The sequence below is a fragment of the Phaenicophaeus curvirostris genome, chromosome Z (genome assembly GCF_032191515.1).
Source record: "Phaenicophaeus curvirostris isolate KB17595 chromosome Z, BPBGC_Pcur_1.0, whole genome shotgun sequence".
In the NCBI taxonomy this organism is placed as follows: Eukaryota; Metazoa; Chordata; class Aves; order Cuculiformes; family Cuculidae; genus Phaenicophaeus; species Phaenicophaeus curvirostris.
The window spans coordinates 63992590-64019955 of record NC_091431.1 but is presented as its reverse complement, the minus strand read 5'-3'; the positions used below and the strand labels follow the sequence as shown (position 1 = coordinate 64019955).

General features: G+C 42.9%; 1 protein-coding gene across 1 annotated transcript; it reads right to left on the bottom strand.

The window, feature by feature from the left end:
- Nucleotides 1-140: 140 nt before the first annotated feature.
- Nucleotides 141-27276, bottom strand: AMACR (alpha-methylacyl-CoA racemase). The gene is made up of 5 exons (XM_069880125.1): nt 26994-27276; nt 21267-21410; nt 18180-18340; nt 8545-8731; nt 141-1416 (listed from the first exon to the last, which is right to left on the bottom strand). Exons 1-5 carry the CDS (start codon nt 27241-27243, stop codon nt 1007-1009), a joined length of 1152 nt encoding a protein of 383 aa, XP_069736226.1. The 5' UTR covers nt 27244-27276; the 3' UTR covers nt 141-1006.
- Nucleotides 27277-27366: the final 90 nt, after the last annotated feature.

Sequence of the window (27366 nt, the reverse complement as noted above, 5' to 3'; positions counted from 1 at the left end):
AGTAATGCTGACATTTTCGGCATGACATGTAAAATGAGCTAATGTATATCTCAGCTTTGGAAGTCTTTGTAAGCAACAAACTAATCTTCAGCAATGTAAATGCTACGACAAAACTGTCAAAACACCCAACCTCTCACATCACAACTCCTGAAAAGCTGCACTAAACGAAACTGTACAAGGGCCATTTATAAGTAATTCTTTTTAAAAGCATTTTTTTTATTTTTGCCTTGAAGGAAATGGTTTAAAATGATGGTTTAATTTTGAAGGAAATGAAAACCACCATGGAAAAAGATACTTTAAAACCTGTGCAGCTAAGTTGCCTACTATTTTCCCCAAAAGAGAGGGAAAGATTAATACTTGACAGCTATTTTAAAATAATAGATTTCATTCTGAAGTGATTTTCTAGGCAAACTGAAATTCCAAATGTAATTTAATCAGGAGATTGCATTAAGAAAATGTAATCAGGGTATTAAATGTAATTACATTATGATAATAACTCTACAGGAACACATAAGAAAACAGCATTATTTGGATCATGTTTTGGCACGATAAGGCAAATGAATTAATATGATAAGATAGAGAAAAAATATCCTTCTAATCTATGAGTAAAGAACACAATCACTTGTTTAGGAAGAATGTAACTATATTTTATGAAAAGTATTTCCGTCATATAATTACAACATATATTACAATGCAGCAGTGTAATTAAGAATTAAAAGAAAAACATTTCACAGGATATGACATTTAAAGAAATATTTTGCTGATTTACAGCTCCTTACAAAGCAAACTGTGTAGATCTTCAGAACACAATTTTGGTATCATTCTAGACTGCAGGCTACCCCGGCACACAAATACATAATTCCCCCTGATTTCAATTAAATTTAAAACAAATAATTTAAAAATATTTAAAAGCAATATCAAGCAAATGTTTATCATACAATTCAACTTTAATGCATAGAAACTTACTGCATCAGTCTGAAACTTGTTTGATCTGCATAGTTAGAGATTATAAATTAGCTTTTGGTTTACTGAATTCTATTACTTTATCAGAATAAAGTTTAGCAATCTCTTCCTTTGTAAATCCATATTCTAAAAGTATCTCTTCTGTGTGTTCTCCTATATAAGGATCTCTTCTAAACGATGGAACAGCAGGGGTCCTTGATAGAATAGGAGCAGGTCTAGGACTTATCTCTTCCTGATCATTTTTGATAAAAGAACTTCTTTGTTTGTTATGCTGATGTGAGGCAACATCATCAAAGGATAAAACAGGGGTCACGCAGGCATCAATATCATCAAATATGCTGCACCACTCAGCTTGTGTCTTCTGTGCAAATATGGATGCGAATTTTTTCTTCATTTCAGGCCAGTCGGAGAAACTCAACTGGTTAGGAAGTTTATCTGCATCTAGCCCAAGACCTGAAAGGTAAAAAACAAAGTTTAGCTATAGTTCAGCTTAGAAAAATTACCAAGTGATGCTCACAAATGTGTTCCTCAAAAAGCTAATATTTTGTAGGTAGTTCAACACAGCAGACTATACAAACTAAAAGTCACTTCAAACTTTATTAGGGTATCTATGATTGAGGGGGAAAGAGCAGAAGAATAAAATGTTCTACTACTTGCAGTTAGATTAAACCCCATTAGCTACAGCTACAGCCTTTTAACTAAGTACATACAATAAACACTCATTTGTATGAACACTTGGTAAGAGCAGCAGCTGCCTAGAGATAACATTTCGTCCTCAGAACATTTTCTGTAATAGGTTTTGTATCGTCTACCTAGCAGTAGCAACACAAAAGACTTCTGAATGGGTCTTGAACTAAAGCAATATACTTCTCACAGAAGCTACTTCTCACATCTGATACTGCTGGACATTGAGCAGGCTATGGTGTCTGAAGTCCAACACAATCAGGTTATTTCTATGCCAGAGATGAGAAGGTGATGTGGGTGGATACACTCAGGCTTGATGTGCATGAGGCAGCTCAGTGCAAATGGACTCTGGCTGTTTTTGCTACTCTCCCCTCCTCAGCACAGTTCCCAGGTTCTCATCCTTGGAGGTATTTAGAAGACAGGTAGATGAAGAGCTCAGGGATATGGTTTAGTAGTATTACAGGTACAGCTGGACTCTAATCAAAAGGGTCTTTTTCAACCAAGTGATTCTATGATTCTATGCTGCTGTTCTGGAAAGACGAAAACCCTACGTTTTTTTAAATACTTAGGAATTCTGCTTCCCAGAAGATCAGCTGCATGGACCACCTGGGTATGTAATATGCACGTTCCTTCTGTGACACGAGATGAGAAGACAGACATGGATGTTTCGTACTGCAAACTGAACTAGGCAAGTCATAGGTCCTTCCCTTAGCTAAGCACCACCCTCCCTCTCATTGGTGAGCTTACACCTCCTCTGTGCAGCCAGTTTCCCATGTCTGTTTCTGTTCTCAAGGATTCTGCTTTCTGCACTCCCTACCCTTCCATTCTCCTGCTTCAAGGATATGCAAGAAACACTTTGTAGTGCTTATCTCAAAAAGATGGTAAGAAACAAGAAAGAGAAACAGCAATTAAACCACAGTTTCAAAATGGAGATAGTACAACAGTCTACAATACCAAACACCAACCAAAAGTGGTATATTGAAGGCTGTCCAAACAGTCACATTTAGAAATTCAGGTGCATGAAATAGCAGGAGACATTTACAAATGGCAGGGATAAGAAAAAAGTTGATTTGATAAATCAGAAAGTCTGGACAACAACCATCATCATAATGCTTCACAAACAACAAAAAAGGAGAGCTCCTTAGAAAACAGCAACTCCGTGTAAAAGAGAGAAAATGTGGAGTTCTGCAAATGTTTCACTTTGAGCACTCTTCCTTACATCTTTGGATACCTGGGATCAGACTGATGATTTGATTTGCAACTCTTAACAGGTATGGCTGCTAGATGCATGTTTGCAGGTAGAATTTACACAAAACTCCTCTAATCTTTAGCTGTAAACAGGCAGAAAAAAAATCTTATCTTCTATTTCTACAGCTTTGTTATCACTGAGAAGGGTAGACACACAGCTAGTGATACATACAGAGCAGAAGGAAGGAAGATAATGAACATTCTTATGCTCTTTATGTTCTTCCTGCTCATAATCTCTACTACATGCACTTCTTGGGACTTACAGGCTCCCCCAAATAATCTTAATATTAAAGAATTTCACTGTTTACTACAAAATACTTAAATATTAGCTTTGAAAGTGAACACATGCTCTGAAATCTTACTTTGGTTCTGCAAAGGAGAAAACAGAAAAACTGTCAATCCCTAGATTCAGAAACACATCTTTGCAACTGCTTATGTTTAGGAGAAAATCAACACAAAGACAGAATAAGCATTCTCACATCTTATTAGATTCCTGTGAATATCAGGATTACTACAAAGGTAAATATAAGCCTTTACTGAGTCACCAAGTCATGCGCACTTTAAGTCACTAAACTAACAAACTAGTCTTCATAACCATTTCTATCAACCTAATAACAGATTATTTATGTTGTTTGAGCTTCCACCATGAAACAGAAGCTAAGAATGCTTTCAAAATTAATTTGATTATTAATCTTAAAAGTATAATACTAAAGATAACAGTGATATATAGTTTACTTAAGAACTATGAGGTGAGCCAACTTTACCTTCCACAATACGCAAAGCTAAGGAACAACACTAAAAACCTGTCTCAGTGCCTGAAATCTTGTTAATTGGAATCATTGTATTTATTTGCTTATTAATTATGGCTTTGGTTCTAGTAGCCAGTCCAACATTCAACAGAGCTGTACCATTATCCCATTACACAATTACATACAAAGATTGTGCCATTCGAAGATGGGAAGTTGGCCGAACCTAATCATACATGCTTTAGCAAAACAGAACAATATGCAGGACTTGGAATTAAATATTACATGCTCATTTTCCATTGACCACTGAAAACTTCAACTTCAAATAGATGAGCTGACAGCATTTAAGCATCACAGCTTCTCATTTCCCCGCGTGTGCTAACCACTTGTGGTGTAGACGAACAGAATCACAGCAGGAGTGACTGAGTCAACAAGAAAACAATTACACTGCACGAAACTGTTCGGCATACCACAGGGTGACAGATTTCACCCAACACAGTCAAAAGCAAACTTCCTTTTTACATAGACTATCTGGTAAAGCAATCACAACTCTTTTAGCCAAGTTTTTTGGGTCAAATTTTCATCCAGTAACCTACCCCGGTACAGCTTTGAAACAATGATTTTTGAAAAATGAAGAATTAAGAATGAGGAATAATGACGCTTTAAGTGCTATAGCTCTATTGACACACACCTGCATGACATTTTTTAATGCAACACACTGAAATCTCTAGTTCTACAGAACTTTTTAGACAAACTACACTAAAATTACTACCTACTTTAAGAGAAAGAAAACAGTAAAATTTATTAGATAAATCAGTAAAGTTGGTTTGACATGATGGAAATAAGTAGTTTCTCGGGATATTTCAGCCATGCTATTGTAAAAGATTATTTAGGATCCCTAGCCAAGCTTTATTGAGGATTTTCTTGTTTCAGCTTGATGATTTTCTTTTCAAAACTGTACACTCATAGCACAGTAATTCTGAAATCATGTTGTCACAACACAACTGAAGAGAACCAGCTAGCATAAGAATCCTTGAATTTGGCTCAAACCACAGCCATAAGGTGTTTCCCATTACTCATCCTCTCACATGAACGGGTTTTAATATATTACAATCAAAAAACTAAGAGCTCTGTGGAAATCCTTCATAATGATGTAAAATATGTTTTTCAAGAGCTGCCTTATCTTTTCCCCCTTCTTTTAAAATAGCACTCACATAATTCGGAGTATCAAAGTAGTATGAAAGGAGTACTATTGAATACATGTTCTGAACTTTAATGAGTGTTAGTGCTTTTTCCATCAATGTAAGCTGCTACTAACTTCACCTTATATAACTGAGGTTAGATCATATGACAACACAGAATCAAGCCCTTACTCCTCTCCTGAAACAGAAAATTTGTTGTGTTCTGCAGGCCTCTTGCAGCCTGGTTACAGAAACACTAAGCACGTATTGCTAAAAATCAAGAGAAATCTGCAGAAGCAATTTACAGGTCAGTAGGAAGATTCTGTCTCATTCTGATTTTTCATAAGATGCAAAGGTATTTTAGTTATTTATTGGCTAACTTTTGTAGTAATCAAATCAATATAAGCAAAAGGATTACAACATGTTTGTTAACAGCCACCAGTCTATGGTGAGCCCAGAATATAACTCCTAAGACTACAGCTGCTACAGCAATTAACTACCATATCTATTTTATATAGCCTCGGTTTCTCATATTACATGGGATTTTTTTAAAATGAATCTATTTGTGGTGAGCAGAAATTTAGTTTTTCCCAGAAGCACAATCTACAAAGCCAGCAATCTCAAACCAAGATGCTGTATTTTCTTGAAATTAGTTAAGTTTCCCTCTGCAGATCCCTTAAGAACTTTCCTTACCATGCCATTAACTGCATTTTGGTCCAGCACTGGGTTCCTAATTCTCAAGGGAAACAGTGGAGTGAACAAGAACTAACAAAGGAAATTAGTTTCACTTTTGCTACCAGAATTCTGTGAGCAGTGACAGATGGTTTAGAAATCACATTCCTTCCTCAGTTCTGCAATCTTTTAATCTCCAACTCTTACACCTGCAACACCCATATTGTCGTGTTCTCACAATACAGTACTGGCAAAACTAACCTAGTCTCTGAATGTGGACAGAGAGACGCAAAGCAGCTTCAGAATATATTTTATCTGGAATGGCATCAAATTGTTCACCAGCAGAACTGACCAGAATCATGTGAAAAAAAGTATGAAATGAAATTACAGAGTTTGTAACTGGAACATACCATTTTAAAACTACATCCAAGCAGTGAATTAATGCCTTGAACAGACTACTCTGCCTAAGTCAAAGCTCCTAAGGTTTGTGAAAGGCCAATATAATTCTCACAAGCAGCTTTTTCTTCCCTATAACATCCAAAGGCTTAAATTCTGACTTGAATTTCTGCAACAGATATCCCAGAAAGGAAAAAATCCCTAAGCCACAAGAAGGATCTGCTGTTCTAATTTAGCACACTATTAATTCAGAAAGCTTGCAAACATAACTACTGAAGGTAGTAAGTATTTCCTACATGAAAACGTACACAATTCATCACATGCATCTAAAATATAATGAAGAAAGACCACTTATTTCAAATGCAATATTGTGAAAAAATCTTGAGTTCTGACACTTTAAACATACACTTTTACAAAATAAACAAAGAAACATTATTGACTGTAAACAAGCAAAGACTGCAATAAGCAACATTTCCTTAGAAAACTGTAGTCTGTATGTTGGATTTTTAAAATATGACAGAAAAACTGAAACAAAGGCACAGCTGTGACTGCACTCATTGTCTCCTTATGAACAGATCTTCATTGCTGGAATAACTATTTTTAAAATATCAGCTGTTTAAACCAGGCTATTTCTTTGCATTGTCAGCTAACAAAATACTTTGAAACCTGAAAATAAAGTTGTCCAATCTGGGTGCCCCAATACAGGCAGATGAATTCATAGCTGCTGTGCTAACTTTATGCCCTAAATTACTGAGAAACAACTAGGAGGAAAAAAGAGAACTTGAGCATTTCTCCTTAGTAAAGATTTATCTAAATAAAACAGAGATTGGTCAGTGATCACGTTAAATACCCTGACTACTGGATTCATCCACCACAGGCTTCCCTCTAGATAACCTGCCTGTCTGGTTTAGGGAGAAAAGCCTGAGCCTTGCCGTGTTGCAATGATCAATTCCAAAGGTCTGGAGTATCCAGCAAAGGTTCACCAAGAAGACCAGTGAAAAACAAGATCAGACTTCATTACAGATGTTGTCTTCTTTTTTGAACAAAAACAGATTCCATCCCACTGCTATAGCTTAAAAGCAAGTGCTGTACAACTTGATCTCTAGAGAAGAATAAAATACTGCTGTCATGAATACTGGAGGCCAGTGTTTGATCTCTATAAGCTAAACATATGGGTATTTGAGTAAGCAGCTTTATTCTTTTCTTTTTTTCCTTTTGTATTTAATACACACACCCTCCCTGAAGACAAGTATTGGAATTCCAAATTCCCTAACTTCCAGAGCAAGGGCTCACATTTCATTTTGATAGTTTCATATTTATTTTCGTTCTCAAGCTCCACTTCTAGCAAGCAAAAAAATCAAGGGATTGGATAAGAACAACATTTCAAAGAACTGCAAAGTACAGAATAATCAACTTTACTTTCTTTTTCAAGATAAAGTAGCACAGAACTGGAGTTCAATAATAAGTGACCTGGAACACTTCCAGGGCGGGGTCTGCCAGAACTTCTCTGGGTAACCTCTGCCAGTTCCTCACCACTCTCTTTCTGCAGAATTCCATCCTAATGTCTAATCTCAATCTTCTCCCTTTCAATTTAAAGCCATTACCCCTCACCCTATAACTCCATGCCCGTGTAAGAAGTTTCCTCTCCAGCTTTCCTGTACACCCCCTTCAGGCAATGGAAGGCTGCTCTAAGGTCTCCCCAAAGCCCTCTCTCCTCCAGGCTCAACAGCCCCAACTCTCTCAGCCTGTCCTCATAGCAGAGGTACTTCAGCCCTCTGATCATCTTCATTGCCCTCCTCTGGACCCGTTCCAACAGTTCCATATCCTTCTTAACCTTCTTAGATGCGCAAGAACTTTCTTTGGGAGCACCACAGGCTGCAAGAGAACAAAGCCAGAGGGCACAAAACAAGATCTCTCTTTGGGATCTTGCTCACTAAAGGCATACCCCACCCTACTCCCTCACAATTTTGTTTCATTTCACCATGCTCCTGAATTTCCAAAAACTCCTGAAAGTGCAGGCCCTGGCACTTACTATGCTCTTTACTAGCACCACATAGCTGACTGAGGCTGAGCTGAGAGTAACTTGACTGTGAGAAGGTACTGTTGTGGTTCAACTCCAGCCAGCAGCTCTGCACTCACTTCCCTTCCCCCTGTGGTGAGATGCTATCTGTTTTAATGTCTCAAACAGACAAAACATATTTTATAGCCATATTTAAATAGTCTTCAGTCAAATATAAATTTTTTTTCCATAGCGAGACACCAAAATCACCCTGAAATTGTGTTGTGGAAATAAATTCATAAAGCTGACTTTGAATTTAGAAAAAAATCCATTCTACCAAGTAATATTACGAACTAAATAGTTGTTTAGTGCTCCAGCCACATCACAGACTACGATTATGAGAATTCCCGAAGAACATCTGTAATTTAAGTGTCACTTCTGAGGCTAAGATGAAGAAGGAACGGAAAAGCCATAAGTCAGTTGCTAGAAGAAGAAAGCCAACTAAACTGCTGTAAGCCTACAAAACTAGTTTCAAGAAGTGTTTGGATTTTACAAAGAAATTAAAATAACCAATGCCAGGAATCGAAATCAAGTATTAAAGAACATTTTCAATCATGGTTTCCTGATGTCAAAACAACCACTCCAAGCTACTTACCCTCTATGAACTGCTTGTAGAATTGAGGCTCAATGGCACCAACAGCCATGTATTTTCCATCGGAGGTCTTGTAGGTTTCATAAAAAGGTGCACCACTATCTAGCAGGTTTTCACCTCGAGGTCTGTTCCAAAGTCCCAAATTTTGTGATTTCCACAGGAAAGAACTTAAGTATGCTACTCCTTCCACCTTGGGGATTTAAAAGAAAAAGTAACAGCTTCGGTAAATTAGTTGGCATGTTACCTTAACTCCACATACAAAAAAAAAAAAACAACCAAAAATAAAAAACCCAAGTAAAACTGCTGCCAGTTCTGTCCGTTGTTAAGATTTTCAACAACAGAATCTCTGGTAAGCAGTTTCATTTCTTAAAATTTTCAATTACTGTTTATATTGCATATATGAAATCATTTAGAATTGAGAATAAGAAGGAGCATAAAATAAAAATGCAGCTTCAAACAGATAGCACACTTTCAATTCACAAAGCTTCCTCACTTAGCAACTTCATAATCATTAGGAGTTGATAAAGCATAGAGTCCAAGTAATTTTAGGTGATGGGACAAGCTCCCTAGCTCTGCATCCTAGCTCTGACACCCATCAAGCCTTCTAAACCTCTGGGAGCCAAGATGGCTATATCACTCCTCTGTAATTTTTTTTTATCTCAACACTAACTTCTATGAATTTACTAGTTATAATAAGACTGCTATTTTTAGAAGAAAACTGGAAAGAAATCAGAGGTTAAAGCTCTCTTATACCATGGGAACAGGAAGCTCATCTCCATCACTAAGTTAGAATAAAAATTATTGTTCCACTCTTATCACTGGCAGGTACATAGACATAAAAAGGTAATCTCTAAATAGGCAAGTGCCTGATGAATACAGCACTACAAAATATGATCAGTGCTGTTCCAACTTGCTTCTTAAAATTTTGGCTATGTGGAGTACAACCACATGAAAATTAAATTGGCTCAACCTTGCAATATTATCAAGCTTGTACCAGTCTTCCCAAGCAAAATCACATCCTACAGTTTTTTCAGCAGCAGAATCCATATTCTTCCAACTGCATTAGAAAACTGTAAGAGAAGATGAGGCAGTAACAGTATATGGCCAGAAATATCCCAGTGGAACAGAAAAAAACCTGAGCTGTATCATTTTGATTCATGCACTTTCAACTCTGTAAAATTAACCAAATATTGTCTATCAAGAAAAACACAGAGACTGTACCAAAATGAAAAGCTAGTATATTTTCACGTGGAAAGATTTACCATCTTCTATCTTTCTAAGGAAGAACTTAAAACATGTGAATCTCTGAAGCACACAGTCATGAAGGCTTCTTCATTTAATGTGTATTACTTGGCCTCTTTCTCAAGTACCTGCCACAAGGACAGGAATACTTCTGCCCTACTAATCACATACGTCAATTAAAGTACCTTTAGATGAGAGAATATGGTATATCTTCATCTACATGTTTGCAAAATGATTTCAAGGATATCAAAATAGTGTTTGCTTTACTCATGAGCTGATTTTGCACTAATCATATTAACAAAAAAATACACAAAACCCATTGTAAGTAAGGATAATAATAGATGGGGATAATATCAGAATAAGCTCTAACTGCAAACTAGATTTTGGTACTGATGGAACTACCTGCAATATGTGTGTACTGTGATACTTACCCTGGAAAGGCTTAAAATAAAACAACGTATCAGTTTTGGACAGGTGTAGGGACTTTAGAAATACCCCTGGCTAGGCAACTGGACAGCTAGCTTCTATCTGAGGCCCACTGCAATTCAGAGACAAGTAAAAAGGTGTCTTACATCTGCACCAAACCTCCAATGCATGCTCAAATAACACCACACACACAAACATGTTTTAAAACACAAGATGGGCAACATGTGGAGACTCCACATAAGCCTAAACACAGATGATTACTGTAACAGTTGTGTTTCACTCAATGGTTCACTCACCCTAAAACCATCAGCAGTCTCTAAGGCAGGGAGAAGAATCCAGAGGCGCCACCCCACTGGGTGACCTGTCTGCTCTGCAAGTCCTTTGCTCCTTCTGCAGAGTGGGACAGTTCAAACTAAGAATGACTCCACACCAACTTAATCTCTATCCTTGTGACTGATGAATGCCTGTAGGATGTGGGACTTTTGGTTTTGAATACCTCCAGGCTGAGAAAAACCAGGAACCTCAGTCTTCTGTTGGACAGCTAAATGCTCTTGCCACGAGACTATTATGCAAGTGATCTCTACCACCATCCTCTCCTCTGGCTGTCTTTTCACAAAGAGTGAGTCATGCTTGGTCAGATGCCTACCATCAGCAGAAGTCTGTGTGTCTGAATTTGGAATAAACCTGAAGTGTGGCCCTGACTCACATGCCTCTATTCTGGTGCAGTTCAAGAGTGCAGATGTACAATCATACCTACTGTGTCACACTGTAGAGTCCATTTCACATCCTACTCAGCACATGGGAACTATCAAGCTCACTGTAGGGTGTCTATGATCCCTATAGAGATGAGAAAAGACAGCAACTAACATGAATCAATTCAGACCAGGCACTTAATTCTTCTGAGGGAGACTGCTGAAATGCAGGACTCAGCATCTACTTTTATGCACCGCAACAGCACTAGGCCCTGTGAATAGGTGATGCAAAATCTAGTCCTCAGCCTGGCCCTCTTCTTGTGTCAGTTTGGTTTCAGTAACTAGAGGAGTTCCTCACAAGTATATTACTGATCATACGAATGCTTCCAAGATATTTTTCAGCTTTCAGCACACTAATTAAAAGTAAAGTATATATAAAAAATGCTTCTATTACAAAAATTCAGATTAATCTAGAATTACTAACCTCAAAGACAAGAAATAATTATTTTTTCTACATGGCTTCAGGAAAATAGACATTACAATAAAAGGAAAAAACAAACAAGTGGTTATTAAAACAACCAACAAAACCAAAAAAGTAATAAAACTAATCCCAAGGACACAAAGCTGCTAAAAAAGAAATTAATTTTCCCTCTTCTACCATAGGAAACTCTGTCAAGTGTCAGAGTCATTAACATATTCACATACCAAAACTGTACATCAACTCAAGTAACAGGCCTATCAAATAAAAGAATGTTAAAAGAAATGACATCTGCACTACTGCAGTACTGCGACTTTTAAGATATCTACTTGTATTAAAAATCTTAGATAAAACAGGCTTATCAACCCAGTGTGCTAAAAATGTCTTTGCTGTTGATGATGCATCTGTGTTTTTCATCAACTGTCTCACTGAAAGTCTGTTTGAATGAAAAGAACATAACAAAACGCCAGGTAAAGTACACCCAGTGATCCTGGACAATATGCCTGGACAATATGCCATTTCACAGCACAGCAGGAACATCAGCAGGCAACTGTAAATTCCGTAATTATAATGAGACAAGAAAAAATTGAAAAGGAGAAGTTTGAGGGCTAAAAAACCCCAAACCCCACAACACATTCTATTCTCAATGAGCCAGAGATCTCATTAGGACATGAGCAGACTTACATGGATTCTTCTTGTAACAAATTCTTCTAATAACTTCAGGTACTGACAGTGAAAATAAGGTAGTGCTCCAAAGCACAGGAAATATCTTTTTAAATATTTGATGACTTGTCACAACCCTCCACAATCCCTCCTTTACAAACTCCCTCAACTCCCCTCTAAGAGGGCTGTAGGCTCGGCAGCTCAGCTGAAGTGCATTCACACCAATGCACACAGCATGGGGAATAAGAAGGAAGAGCTGGAAGCTGTCGTAGGGCAAGGAGCCTATGATGTCGTTGCCATCACGGAAACGTGGTGGGACGACTCATATAACTGGAGTGCAGCTATGGTGGGGTACAAACTCTTCAGGCGGGACAGGAAGGGTAGGAGAGGAGGCGGGGTGGCCCTCTTTGTAAGGGAGGACTTGAACAATGTTGAGATGGATTGTGGCGCTGAGGAGATTGAGTGCCTGTGGGTTAAAATCAGAGGAGCCCATAAGAAGGTAGATTTTGTGATGGGAGTCTGTTACAGACCACCCAGCCAAGGAGAGGCAGCTGATGAGCTCTTCTACAAACAGCTGGGGTTAATCTCTAGATAGATGCCTCTCATTCTTGTGGGAGACTTCAATCTTCCTGTTATCTGCTGGAAGTACAATAGAGCAGAAAGGAAGCAGTCTAGGAGGTTCCTGGAGTGCGTGGAAGACAACTTCCTTGCACAGCTGGTGAATGAACCAACAAGGGAGGGTGCCCTCCTGGACCTGCTGTTTGTGAACAGAGAAGGCCTTGTGGGGGATGTGGCAGTAGGAGGATGCCTAGGACAAAGCGACCATGAGATGATAGGGTTTTCTGTTCTAGGTGAAGTGAAGAGGGTGGTTAGCAGGACAATAGCATTAAATTTCCAGAGGGCAGACTTTGAACTCTTTAGAAGGCTGGTTGGCAAAGTCTCATGGGAGACAGTACTTAAGGGCAAGGGAGCCCCTGAGGGCTGGGAGCTCTTCAAAAAGGAAATCCGAGCAGCTCAGGAGAAGGCCACCCCCATGTTCTGGAAATAAAGCCGGCAGGGGAAAAACCAGCTTGGTTGAACAGAGAGATCTTGAGTGATATCAAAAAGAAGAGAAATGTTTATGGGCTCTGGAAGAGGGGACAGGCCTCTTGGGTAGACTACAGGAGGGAAGTGAGATTGTGTAGAGAAAAAATCAGAAGGGCTAAGGCTCAACTAGAAATCAGATTGGCAAAGTCTGTGAAAGATAACAAAAAATCTTTCTTTAAATATATAAATAATAAGAGGAGGACTAGGGAGACCATACAGTCCCTATTGGACACAGAAGGAACAACAGTTACAGGGGATGAGGAAAAGGCTGAGGTACGTAATGCCTTCTTTGCCTCAGTCCTTAATAGTACAGAAAGTTGTTCTGTTTGTGTACAAACCCAGGAGCTAGATGAGCAAAATGAGGCTCCCGTGATCCAAGAGGAGGTGGTCAGAGCCTTGCTAGCCCAACTAGACACCCACAAGTCTATGGGGCCAGATGGGATTCACCCTAGGGTATTGAAGGAGCTGGCGGATGTGCTGGCCAAACCCCTTTCCATCATCTTCCAACAGTCCTGGAAAACTGGGGAAGTTCCACTGCACTGCAGGCTGGGGGATGTTGTGCCCGTCTCCAAGAAGGGTCGCAGGGAGGACCCAGAAAACTCCAGGCCTGTCAGTCTGACCGCAGTGCCAGGGGAAGTCATGCAGCAGGTGATCTTGAGTGCTATCGTGAAGCACATGCAAGAGAACCGAGTGATCAGGCCCAGTCAACACGGGTTCATGAAAGGCAGGTCTTGCCAGACTAACCTGATCGCCTTCTATGACAAAGTGACTTGGCTGCTGGATGAGGGAAAGGCTGTGGATGTATCTTCCTGGACTTCAGTTAAGCCTTTGACACAGTTTCTCACAGCATTCTGCTCAGGAAACTGTCACCTGTGGCCTGGACAGGCGAATGCTCTCCTGGGTGGAAAACTGGTTGGCTGGCCGGGCCCAGAGAGTGGTGGCAAATGGTGTTAAATCCAGCTGGAAGCCAGTGACAAGAGGGGTTCCCCAGGGCTCAGTGCTGGGTCCAGCCCTGTTCAATGTCTTTATCAATGACCTGGATGAAGGCATCGAACGCACCCTTAGCAAGTTTGCAGATGACACTAAGCTGGGTGGAAGTGTGGATCTGCTGGAGGGTAGGGAGGCTCTGCAAAGGGATCTGAACAGGCTGGACCGCTGGGCAGAGTCCAATGGGATGAGGTTTAACAAGGCAGAATGCTGTGTCCTGCACTTGGGGCACAACAACCCTGTGCAGCTACAGACTAGGAGAAGTCTGTCTAGAAAGCTGCCTGGAGGAGAGGGACCTGGGGGTGTTGGTTGACAGTGACTGAACATGAGCCAGCAGTGGCCCAGGTGGCCAAGAAGGCCAATGGCATCTTGGCTTGTATCAGAAACGGCGTGACCAGCAGGTCCAGGGAGGTTATTCTCCCTCTGTACTCGGCACTGGTGAGACCGCTCCTCGAATCCTGTGTTCAGTTCTGTGCCCCTCACCACAAGAAGGATGTTGAGGCTCTGGAGCGAGTCCAGAGAAGAGCAATGAAGCTGGGGAAGGGGCTGGAGAACAGGCCTTACGAGGAGCGGCTGAGAGAGCTGGGGTTGTTTAGCCTGGAGAAGAGGAGGCTGAGGGGTGACCTCATTGCTCTCTACAACTACCTGAAAGGAGGTTGTAAAGGGGAGGGTGCTGGCCTCTTCTCCCAAGTGACAGGGGACAGGACAAGAGGGAATGGCCTCAAGCTCCGCCAGGGGAGATTTAGGCTGGACGTTAGGAAAAAATTCTTCAAAGAAAGGGTCATTGGGCACTGGAAGAGGCTGCCCAGGGAGGTGGTTGATTCACCTTCCCTGGAGGTGTTTAGGGCACAGGTGGACGAGGTGCTAAGGGGCATGGTTTAGTGTTTGATAGGAATGGTTGGACTTGATGATCTGGTGGGTCTCTTCCAACCTGGTTATTCTATGATTCTATGACTTTCCCTGGCACTGAGGTCAGACTGACAGGCCTTGAGTCTTCTGGGTCCTCCCTGTGACCCTTCTTGGAGACAGGCACAACATCCCCCAGCCTGCAGTGCAGTGGAACTTCCCCAGTCTTCCAGGACTGTTGGAAGATGATGGAAAGGGGTTTGGCCAGCACATCTGCCAGCACCTTCAATACCCTTGGATGAATCCCATCTGGCCCCATAGACTTGTGGGTGTCTAGTGTTCTGGTGGGCTCCTCTGATTTTAACCCACAGGCACTCAATCTTCTCAGCGCCACAATCCATCTCAACGGTGTCCAAGTCCTCCCGTACAAAGAGGGCCACCCCGCCTCCTCTCCTACCCTTCCTATCCCGCCTGAAGTGTTTGTACCCCACCATAGCTGCACTCCAGTTGTATGAGTCGTCCCACCACGTTTCCGTGATGGCAACGACATCATAGGCTCCTTGCCCTACGACAGCTTCCAGCTCTTCCTTCTTATTCCCCATGCTGTGTGCATTGGTGTAAATGCACTTCAGCTGAGCTGCTGAGCCTTCAGCCCTCTTAGAGGGAACAGAGTTCATTCCCAATTGTCTGGTAACTGGAGTAGCTAGCTCCAGAGTGCCCGTATCTCCCTTAGCATCCCCAGGTGTGTTCTCCCCAACTTTCTGTGTGGTGAGGTACTGGTGGTCCACACCAACACACCCCCTCCGAATCACCATTGCCCCATGTCCAGGCTCGTTCCTGTCTAGCCTGGGCTCAACCCCCTCCCCCTTCACATCTAGTTTAAAGCTCGATTTATGAGCTTAGCTAGGTTTTTGGCAAGGGCTTCAGTCCCCCTAGGAGACACACGTGTCCCATCCTTAGCAAGAAAGCCTGGGGGTGCGTGAGCCACCCCAGATCAAAGAAGCCAAAGCCCCTCTCCTCACACCAGGCTCGGAGCCAGGCATCAATCGAATTCTTCTTCCTGGCTTCCCGCTCCTCTCTATTTAGCCTTGGGATGGAGCAGAATACTATTTGTGCCCCAGAGCCCTCCATCATTTTCCCAATGGCCCTGAAGTCATTCTTGATGGTTTTGGTCTTTTTGTTTACTAGATCATCGTTACCAGTTTGGACTACTATCAGAGGATAGGTCTGTCTCGTGGACCAGGGAAGGAAGTTTTCTAGCTACCTCCTTCACTGATGCCCCCGGTAAGTAGCAGACCTCTCTGTGGAGCGGGTCTGGTCTGCAAATGGGTCCCTCCGTTCCTTTTAGGAGGGAGTCCCCTACAACAATCACCCTCCTCTTCTTCTTAATGGAGGATGTTTTTATCTTTTTCTGAGGATGGTGCGGCCTAGGGAAGGATTCTAGGCTGTGGGAGTCATCATCCTCATCCTCAGGGTTGGATTCCACCTGCAGCATCTGGTACTTGTTCACCAGGAGGATCTGGGATTTTGCTGTCTGGGTGAGGGGAGCAGGTTTCTTTCGTCTGCCAGGACCTTGCTGCCATTCTCCATCTCTTGTAACCCCAACCTTGCAGTTTGCAGGTGGATGGTGTTTGGACACTCTAGCTCCAGCAGGCTGCTGAGTTAGTGAGAGGGCAAATTGCCTTCTGTTGTTTTTCAGAATTCCTCAAACTGGTCTTTTATGTGGAAGGATGACAGCCAATGTCAGAAACAGGAGGCCTGATATAAGTCAAATAGATTGGAAGAACTACTTCAGAAACTTTGATGGCTGTATTTCCCGTTCATACATCCTAACACAATGTGTGTGTGTGCATACGTGTTTGTGTATGCGTGTATGTGTTTTACAGCAGAATGACACCGTTGACTCATGCTCAGCTTGTGACTATGACAAACCCCCAGGTCTGTACTTCAGCCAACTGTTCTCACACTGCATTTGTTCAGCTAATTGCTTCCGCCTAAGAAAACTACAGAGCAGTGGTCTCCAAGAATTTCAGCCTATTTTTTTCAGGTCATTACTCCAATCTGAAGAGTTCATTTTCAACTCTAATCCAACTGTCCAACATACTTCTAGCTCTTCCCGTCTGTAAATTCACTAAGTACAATTGCTCACTCATCATTCAGCTTACTGGAGAAAACACCCAACAGAAATCTGTGGAATGCCAGTCACTACGTTTTATATTTTGATAACCAACTACTAATAACTCTTGTCAGGGTAAAAATATTAGATCAGTTTTGCACTGATTTTGTACAATTTTCATCTAGACCCTTTAACACCGTTGCTTCTGACAATGTCAGCTGAATTTGTCAAAACTCTAGTCAAGTCAAAACAGCGAACATCTCTTGCTATTCTCCTACCTTCAAGACCTCTGCAGGAAAGGGATTTTTTTCAATTAATATAATCTTTTTCAATTTATATTTAAGTCCGAATCATAGCTTTCATTGTCTCACAAAACCTCAAAGGGAGGTCACATTTTTATTACACCACTCTTCAAGGACAAAAACAGAAGAAGAGGGAGACAGAGAAAAAATGCTTGCATATAAGTTCCAAGAGTTAGGTGTAAGTAGGTATTTTGGCTCTTTGTGTAAGTGTGTGGCCTTGCAGCGAAAAATTCCATAGTTGCCACTATTAGGGTAATTTAGCCTTTCATTTATTTTATGGCACATTAACACAAAGCATCTCAAATTGACTTCTTGGTGATAATCCATGGCAGCATAATTATTCGAGGGAACAGTGCCTCTAATAAGATACGACCTATTAAAAATTCATAAGCAGATGTATCTCAGATAAAGCTAATATAATTCTTTATTTTGTTAGGATCATACGTTTTGCTAGTATGCATGATTTTAATTGTTTTTTATACACGCTATTCCCATACACCAAACACTCATCAAATACATACATCTAATATTTTTTTAAGAAGGCAGACTGGTAAAAGAAAAGGAGTGGCACAGGACGAAAGCCACAGTATATATTACATATTATAAAGATGTTAGGGCAACAGTGATACATGAAAACAGCTTGCAGATGAAGAAATGGACATTTTATGAGATCACTTACTTTCCCTTTCCAAAGTTCTCCATTCTGAATTTTACAAATAGCTCCTCTTACAGACTTAAGGAAAAAAAAAACCCAAACAAACAAACTTAAGAAAACCCACTTTCCTTGAGACCAAACTTACCATACTTGCATCAATTATCTGCCCTTTGCCAGATTTGGTACGTTCATAGAGGGCTGTAACAATGCCCATTGCACACATGACACCTCCACCAGCAAAATCAGCCAGAAGATTTAGCGGTGCATATGGATGTTCATCTTTTCTACCCAGTTTTGACAGCACACCTGATGGTAGAATAAACAAAGCAAACACAAGTATAAAATTAATTATAAACATTATTTTCTACATTTATACAATAAAAGTTTCATTCTTTCCAATCTATACAAGTAAACAAGGGATAAAGCAAACTTCTACCAACAGTTTTCTGTCTGCTTGGCTGCATCTTAGCAAATAGTTACCTTTCACAATGGACTAGAATATCTGAAATCATATTAGAGAACATGCTTTTAATGTCAGAGACTAATAAGTCTCACAGATAAACCACTGATAACATGCCCACATAGGGATCAAAACTAATAAAAAAAACCTGGTGTGTAATAATTCTATATTACTACTTTGTATATACATGAGCCTCCCACAAAAGAATTAGACAGGTATTATAAGCATGCCTCAAAGCAACTTTGTTAATTTTTTCTTCACATCTTTTAAAGTAAAAATGGAGACATACAATCTTCTGTGCACATAATCTGTGAATTATTAATCATAACTAAGGACTTCACACTGACAACCACACTTGAGTTCTATCCTCCCTCTTCAGCCTTTGGAGGAAAAAAAAAAAAAAAGATGCGTATAAAAGGAACAGGTGAATAGCACAGAAAGGTCACCTCAATGGCATGCGACACAGAAATAGAGAGCCTATGTTTATTACAGTAATTATGCAGAAATGAAACTGAACAGAGCAAAGGCTAAGCCAGCTTACAAAGACAGAGCTTTGAATCTGTTAGCATTTCTCTACCATCCTGAATCACCTTGTTACCGTCACCTTACTCTTTGTAGTTCCCTCATAGTGATTCCCTTTGGGTAAGCAAGGAACTCTGCAGTATGATCATCCCTCACCTATGCCAGCAGTCTGTCACATGAGACTTGCAGCATACGTGGCCAAACTAATGGTCCAATTCAATTCCTAAATGGAATCAACTAAGTGCACAATATAAAGAAGTGTTCAAAGCCTATAGTGCAAGCACAAAGCTCTGTCACTGACTGAAACCTCACTTTTAACAGCCTAAATGTTGTCACAGGCACCAACAGGTTGACATATTAACTTATACCTGGAGCTTCTGATGCAAGCCATTCTTTAATTAAAGAAAGCCAAAGCTGATGAGGAAAATACTCAGGATACAAGATCTCATTTTTGAGGAACGATACTGCCCAAAACCTTGTCCTATTTCCTTTAAATAGGCAGAAAAACGTAACCTGTGAAATTTCAAGAAATAATTTAATTTTAGGAAGACAGCACTAATCAAAATACTGTTGATTAAATCAGCAACAGAGAAAAATAGACTTTGTTTTGTAAACAGAATGTACTACAACCTAAGGTAGCCATGAACCATACTGTTTCTGTATAGCTCATGAGGTTCAACAAGGCCAACTGCAAGGTCCTATGCCTGGGTCGAGGCAATCCTCGATTCCAGTACACAATGGGGGATGATGTGATTGGCAGCAGCCCTGCAGAAGACTTGGGGGTGCTGGTTGATGAGAAGCTCGACCTGAGCCAGCAATGTATGCTTGCAGCCCAGAAGGCCAACCGTATCCTGGGCTGCATCAAAAGAAGCGTGGCCAGCAGGTTGAGTAAAGTGATTCTGCCCTTCTATTCCTCTCTCGTGAGACCTCATCTGGAGTGCTGTGTCCAGTTCTGGAATTCTCAATATAAGGCAGCTATGGAGCTGTTGGAACTGGTCCAGAGGGGAGTGGAACTAGATGATCTTTAAGGTCCCTCCCAACCCAACCAGTTCTATTATTCTATGTACTGACTCTATCCTTTCACTCACAATAAACCAAGTACCGTAATACTTTGAAATGATCTGGATGTGAAGTCAAAAGTGTTTCAAACAATGCATACTTTCTTTATCCTTTTTTATTCTCAGACAATCTTACATAACAAAAGAAGACTGAACCCACTCCTGAAAATACTAAATTTCACAACACACTGACTCCCCCATAGTCAGTGACAGTGGATCACCACATTTGCCATGCCTCCACTCTGGGCCTTTGCTGGGGCTAAAATAAATGGTTTATCCAGCAGGAAGCCAAGAAGTTTTGGGCTACTTTCACTCCTAACTCACAGGCTCAGAGAAGCAGCAGAGACAGCAGCCACGTGAGCAGCAGTATGTGTGGCCACACATGACACAATGACTGCTGTCACCAGAGTTGGTTTATTTTGGTTTTGTTGGTTACTTGCAGAAACATACTGTCTACAATACCTGAAGGAAACATACTGTTGCCATTTTATTTTAAGTCTGCTTTCCTTTTGGTTGGTTTCAATGGAGAGATACGTACAGCAGAAAAAGCACAAAAGCTCAAATGGCTTAAGCTGCCTATTTTTTTTTCACTCAAAAAAAAATGCTCACAAAATAATGTGCAGCCCTTTTGGGATTGTAAGCATGCAGATTTTCTAGGACATAGGCCCTGAAGAAAGAACAAAAACGCAAAAATTCATTGTTCTCTTCAAAGAGAAAAACTTTATTAAGGTAAAATAGCACAAAGAAAAGAAGCTGATGTACAGCTTGAGAAAATGCACTGATCCTGCCTAATAGCTTGCTGCTGCTGCCAGAACAAATAGTCCATCCAGTTCATGTTTCCTCCTTTCTTATGCTGACTTTCGTTTGCTGGATCCCTCAATGAACTGTTTCCCCTCAAATAACCAGACAGAAAAACATCCTCAGTTCCACTGGCCAGTTTCTGACTTGTGAGGGAGCTTTCAGAGGGGCTAAGCAAGCACCAGAGCTGACTAGGAGAAAGAAGCAGGTAGGAGCGCACGGAAATAGAAGGAAACACTCCTTTCACTGACAGAGACCCTTCAGATCTGCTCAGCTGTTTCATCAGACTATACCTCAGGTAACTTGAGCTATCTACAAATAACCTTTCAATAAATTCTTGAGTCTTAAATTAAGAGGGAAAATACCTTATTTGACAGGAAATGTTACAGCCTACCTGATAAAGACAAATAATTGATGTCATGACCAGCAGACTTGGCATATTTTCCTGACTGGCCAAACCCAGTAAGTCTAGCATAGATGAGTCTGGGATTCTCGCGCAGAAGGACCTCTGGACCAAGTCCAAGCTTTTCCATGACACCTTAAAAGGACAAAAGCATGAAATCCTAATTCATGTTTATTTTTAATAAGACTCAAAATACACACAGTTCAAAGTTAAATTATACAATAAAAGTGAACTGCAATTTCTTAAGTAATACATTCTAATTAAATATCCATATTACAATGATAACAGCCAGAATGTTAGAAATGACCATCATACTCTAAATTTTGAACACAGGCGTACTAAATGGAAACTAAGCTTTAGGATCCTTTTTTTTTTTTCCAGCTTTTTTTCCTATTTTACTTCCCCAAAAGACAGCTGGACAGCTTGCTGTAATCCATATACTACTGAATGACACAGGAAGCTAACAAAGACTTGTTTAAAAAAAAAAAAATTCCTAAAGTGACCTGAAATTGCTTCCATCTTGCACTGGAATATACTTTCCTCATCATATTCGTCTCTGTACCCCATGTGTTCCTCAATCATTGCTGCAAATGGACCACGCCACTATTCCACAAATCATTTGCAACAACTACATAAAAGAAAATGTGTTCTTTTGTAATAGAGAGAATAAAGAACTTCTAGAAATCAATGAAATATAGGTTTGGTCAGCATGGGTTCACAGTAATCAAGGCTAAAATTTTGATCTTGCAGTTCTACAACAGCAGTTTTAAAAGAAGCAAATTCAAGTTGCAAATAAATGATAGATATTTTTTTCTTACTGGCTCAACGCTGCTTTATCAGACCATGCCCCATAACCTATACTGCCACTGCAAGGAGACACGTTCTGGAGGGGAAGGGATAACATAACTTCTATGCATATTTGGTCCCAGAATTTATTACCGCAACTCATTTCACAGACTAGTCCACAATACTACTAAACCTTCATACTCCTTAAGATCTATTTCTAATGTCCTATATACTTGGTAGTGGCAAGCAATTAATGCTAAGGAGAAAGCAGAGGAATTTGGTAAAGAAGTTTTTAAAAAGCACAGGTGAGAACTGGGTACACAATAACCCCTGATGTCACAAAGCCATTGTCAGAAGGTCAACAGATCACTCATGTTTAAAGAAAGTCTTCTGCCACCTGGGCCCTCATCTTCTCATTGGTTCACACTGGCTCCACGCTGGGTTACAGATTCACCTAGTTCAGTTACAAGTCCATAAAACCTAATGTGTATGTAAAAAAATTATGTGCCTTTCCAGATATATGAAAAACACATTTTAACATCTTAATTTCATTTGCACAGCTTCTGAGGAACAAACCCAAAAAGTCTTAAAGTAAGAAGAGAATCACAATAATAAACCCCTGTTTTCAGAATGAAAAGCATTTTTTGTGACACAGGATACATAAGCCTGTTTATTCTGTATGACATTTAACTGATAGAGCCTTCTACTTCTAAACTGACTGCAGAAACACCAAAACGCTTCAGCCAGCACCTCACTGAAGCAAGACCATAGACTCATGGAATAGTTTGGGTTGGAAGGGACCTTTAAAGGTCATGTTGTTTAACACCCCTGAAGTAAGAAGGGACATTTCCAACCAGATCGGTTGCTAGGAGCCCAGTCTGACCCGACCTTGACGATACTCTTCATAACAGAACAATAGCCTCAAGGAAGAGCAGGAATGCTGAAATAGCCCATACATGAGGATCAGACGATTGTCTGTGTATGGTTTCTGAACAAAACCCTGTTATCGTCATCACAGAAACCATCAGCTCTGAGCCTAACCCTGCTCTCCACTATGTCTCACCCACACGCTGACCTAACAAGTGTGACCTGAATTCCACCAGCAGGACTGAAAACCACTGCAGGGCTGACTCCACAGCTGAAGACACCCCTGGTGCTGCACAGAACCACTTGCTGGGTGTCTCAGCTTGTGGGGCCAGGCCCTGCCTAGGTGCCTTCCAGGGCCTCCTCCCTCTGGTGCTGCAGGGCTGCTGCACTTAGCATCACAGAATTGCTAGGTCGGAAAAGACCTTCAAGATCATGAAGTCCAACTATACCTGCCCACTGCTAATCCAGATGCCTAAGCACTTCACCTCCTCCTCTCTTAAATACCTTCAGGGATAGTGACTCAACCACCTCCCTGAGCAGCCTCTGCCAGCACCAGATAACCCTTTTGGTGAAAATATTTCTCCTAATGTTCAATCTGAACCTGCCCCAGTGCAACTTGAGGCCATTCCCTCTTGTCCTATAGCCTATCACTTGGGAGAAGAGATCAACACCCACCTCACTACAACCTCCTTTCAGGAAGTCAGAATCATAGAATAACTAGGTTGGAAGAGACCCACTGGATCATCGAGTCCAACCATTCCTGTCAAACACTAAACCATGCCCCTCAGCACCTTGTCCACTCGTCCCTTAAACACCTTCAGGGAAGGTGAATCAACCACCTCCCTGGGCAGCCTGTTCCAGTGCCCAATGACCCTTTCTTTGAAACAATTTTTCCTAATGTCCAGCCTAAACCTCCCCTGGCGGAGCTTGAGGCCATTCCCTCTTGTCCTGTCCCCTGTCACTTGGGAGAAGAGGCCAGCTCCCTCCTCTCCACAACCTCCTTTCAGGTAGTTGTAGAGAGCAATGAGGTCACCCCTCAGCCTCCTCTTCTCCAGGCTAAACAACCCCAGCTCTCTCAGCTGCTCCTCATAAGGCCTGTTCTCCAGCCCCTTCACCAGCTTCATTGCTCTTCTCTGGACTCGCTCCAGAGCCTCAACATCCTTCTCGTGGTGAGAGGCCCAGAACTGAACACAGGATTCGAGGAGCGGTCTCACCAGTGCCGAGTACAGAGGGAGAATAACCTCCCTGGACCTGCTGGTCACGCCGTTTCTGATACAAGCCAAGATGCCATTGGCCTTCTTGGCCACCTGGGCCACTGCTGGCTCATGTTCAGTCACTGTCAACCAACACCCCCAGGTCCCTCTCCTCCAGGCAGCTTTCTAGACAGACTTCTCCTAGTCTGTAGCACTGCATAGGGTTGTTGTGCCCCAAGTGCAGGACCCAGCACTTGGCCTTGTTAAACCTCATGCCATTGGACTCTGCCCAGTGGTCCAGCCTGTTCAGATCCCTTTGCAGAGCCTCCCTACCCTCCAGCAGATCCACACTTCCACCCAGCTTAGTGTCATCCGCAAACTTGCTAAGGGTGAACTTGATGCCTTCATCCAGGTCATTGATAAAGACATGGGCTTTATCAATGGATAAATTGATATTTTTATCAAAGGGCTGGACCCAGCACCGAGCCCTGGGGAACCCCACTTGTCACTGGCCTCCAGCTGGATTTAACACCATTTCCCACCACTCTCTGGGCCCGGCCAGCCAACCAGTTTTCCACCCAGGAGAGCATTCGCCTGTCCAGGCCAGAGGCTGACAGTTTCCTGAGCAGAATGCTGTGAGAAACTGTGTCAAAGGCTTTACTGAAGTCCAGGAAGATACATCCACAGCCTTTCCCTCATCCAGCAGCCAAGTCACTTTGTCATAGAAGGCGATCAAGTTAGTCTGGCAAGACCTGCCTTTCGTGAACCCGTGTTGACTGGGCCTGATCACGCGATTCTCTTGCATGTGCTTCACGATAGCACTCAAGATCACCTGCTCCATGACTTCCCCTGGCACTGAGGTCAGATTGACAGGCCTGGAGTTTTCTGGGTCCTCCCTGCGACCCTTCTTAGAGACGGGCACAACATCCCCCAGCCTGCAGTGCAGTGGAACTTCCCCAGTTTTCCAGGACTGTTGGAAGATGATGGAAAGGGGTTTGGCCAGCACATCCGCCAGCTCCTTCAATACCCTAGGGTGAATCCCATCTGGCCCCATAGACTTGTGGGTGTCTAGTTGGGCTAGCAAGGCTCTGACCACCTCCTCTTGGATCACGGGAGCCTCATTTTGCTCATCTAGCTCCTGGGTTTGTACACAAACAGAACAACTTTCTGTACTATTAAGGACTGAGGCAAAGAAGGCATTACGTACCTCAGCCTTTTCCTCATCCCCTGTAACTGTTGTTCCTTCTGTGTCCAATAGGGACTGTATGGTCTCCCTAGTCCTCCTCTTATTATTTATATATTTAAAGAAAGATTTTTTGTTATCTTTCACAGACTTTGCCAATCTGATTTCTAGTTGAGCCTTAGCCCTTCTGATTTTTTCTCTACACAATCTCACTTCCCTCCTGTAGTCTACCCAAGAGGCCTGTCCCCTCTTCCAGAGCCCATAAACATTTCTCTTCTTTTTGATATCACTCAAGATCTCTCTGTTCAACCAAGCTGGTTTTTCCCCTGCCGGCTTTATTTCCAGAACATGGGGGTGGCCTTCTCCTGAGCTGCTCGGATTTCCTTTTTGAAGAGCTCCCAGCCCTCAGGGGCTCCCTTGCCCTTAAGTACTGTCTCCCATGAGACTTTGCCAACCAGCCTTCTAAAGAGTTCAAAGTCTGCCCTCTGGAAATTTAATGCTATTGTCCTGCTAACCACCCTCTTCACTTCACCTAGAACAGAAAACCCTATCATCTCATGGTCGCTTTGTCCTAGGCATCCTCCTACTGCCACATCCCCCACAAGGCCTTCTCTGTTCACAAACAGCAGGTCCAGGAGGGCACCCTCCCTTGTTGGTTCATTCACCAGCTGTGCAAGGAAGTTGTCTTCCACGCACTCCAGGAACCTCCTAGACTGCTTCCTTTCTGCTCTATTGTACTTCCAGCAGATAACAGGAAGATTGAAGTCTCCCACAAGAATGAGAGGCATCTATCTAGAGATTAACCCCAGCTGTTTGTAGAAGAGCTCATCAGCTGCTTCTCCTTGGCTGGGTGGTCTGTAACCAGACCACTGCACAGGACTGTTGTGTCCCAAGTGTGACTCTACCCTTGTCCTTGTTGAACCTCACCCCTCAGCCCAGGGATCCAACCTGTCCAGATCCCTCTGCAGAGCTTTCACACATCGTGATCGCTCACAGCATGTTTTCCACAAGGAACAGCCCCTCCCTCCCCTAGCAGCTGCCTCCTGCATGCTGTGTGTGCCTGTAGCTGTCTGACTGACTGGGAGACCCCCCAGCACCACAATCCCCTGGGCTCGACTACCCATCTCTTGCCCTGGCCACCCCCTCCCATCACCCCTAACACCCTGCATCCCCCATCACAACTTCCTGCTCCTCTCCCCCAACTCCCAGTCATGTCCCCTGCTGTGTCCCACTACCTCCAAGTCCCTGTCCCTTTCCCCTCCAACTCCGACCCTCTCCCCAACTCCCCCTCAACAGCCCCCCCTGCCCCCACTCTGACATCCTCCCCCATCACCCTGCGCCCCTCCCCAAAACACCCGGTTTCCCTCGACACTCAGCCCCCCCTCCAAACTCCCTACCCCCCAACTCCCTGACCCCCTCCCTGCACCCCCCCCCCTTTCTTTCCCCCTCCTCCAAGGTTCTGACCCTCCGCTCCCCAACTCCCTGCCCCTCGCAATCCCTGCTCTCCCTCAACTCCCTTGCCTCCCTCCCCTAGCTCCCTGTCGTCCGCCTCCCGCGCCCCCTCAACTCCCTCGCCCCTCCAACCCCCTGACCCCCCATCACCCTGTCTCCCCCCAACCCCCTACCCGCCTCCAACCAGTGACCCCCCACACACACCTTGTCCCCCCCCAGCCCCCTGCCCCCCCTCACCGTGGCGGAAGGGCTCGATGAGCACGTCCGCCACCCGGCACAGCCGCCTCAGCGCCTCGGCACCGGGCGGCCGCTTGAGATCAAGCGCCAGGGAGCGCTTTCCGCGGCCCTGCACGTCGGTGGCCACGGCGGAGCGGGGCGCGCGGTCCACTCGAACCACCTGAGCCCCGAAATCGGCGAGGATCATCCCGCAGAGCGGCGCCGGCGCCAGCCCCGCCAGCTCCACCACGCGCACGCCCCGCAGCGCCATGGCGGCCGCCGAGCCCCCTCGGTCCGCGCCGAGCGCCTCGATCCGCGCAGCCGCGTTAAGAGCGCGCGGCCGCCCCGATCCCGCGGCGCTTTGCCCGCCCGGAGCCGCTCGGGGTTGGGGCTG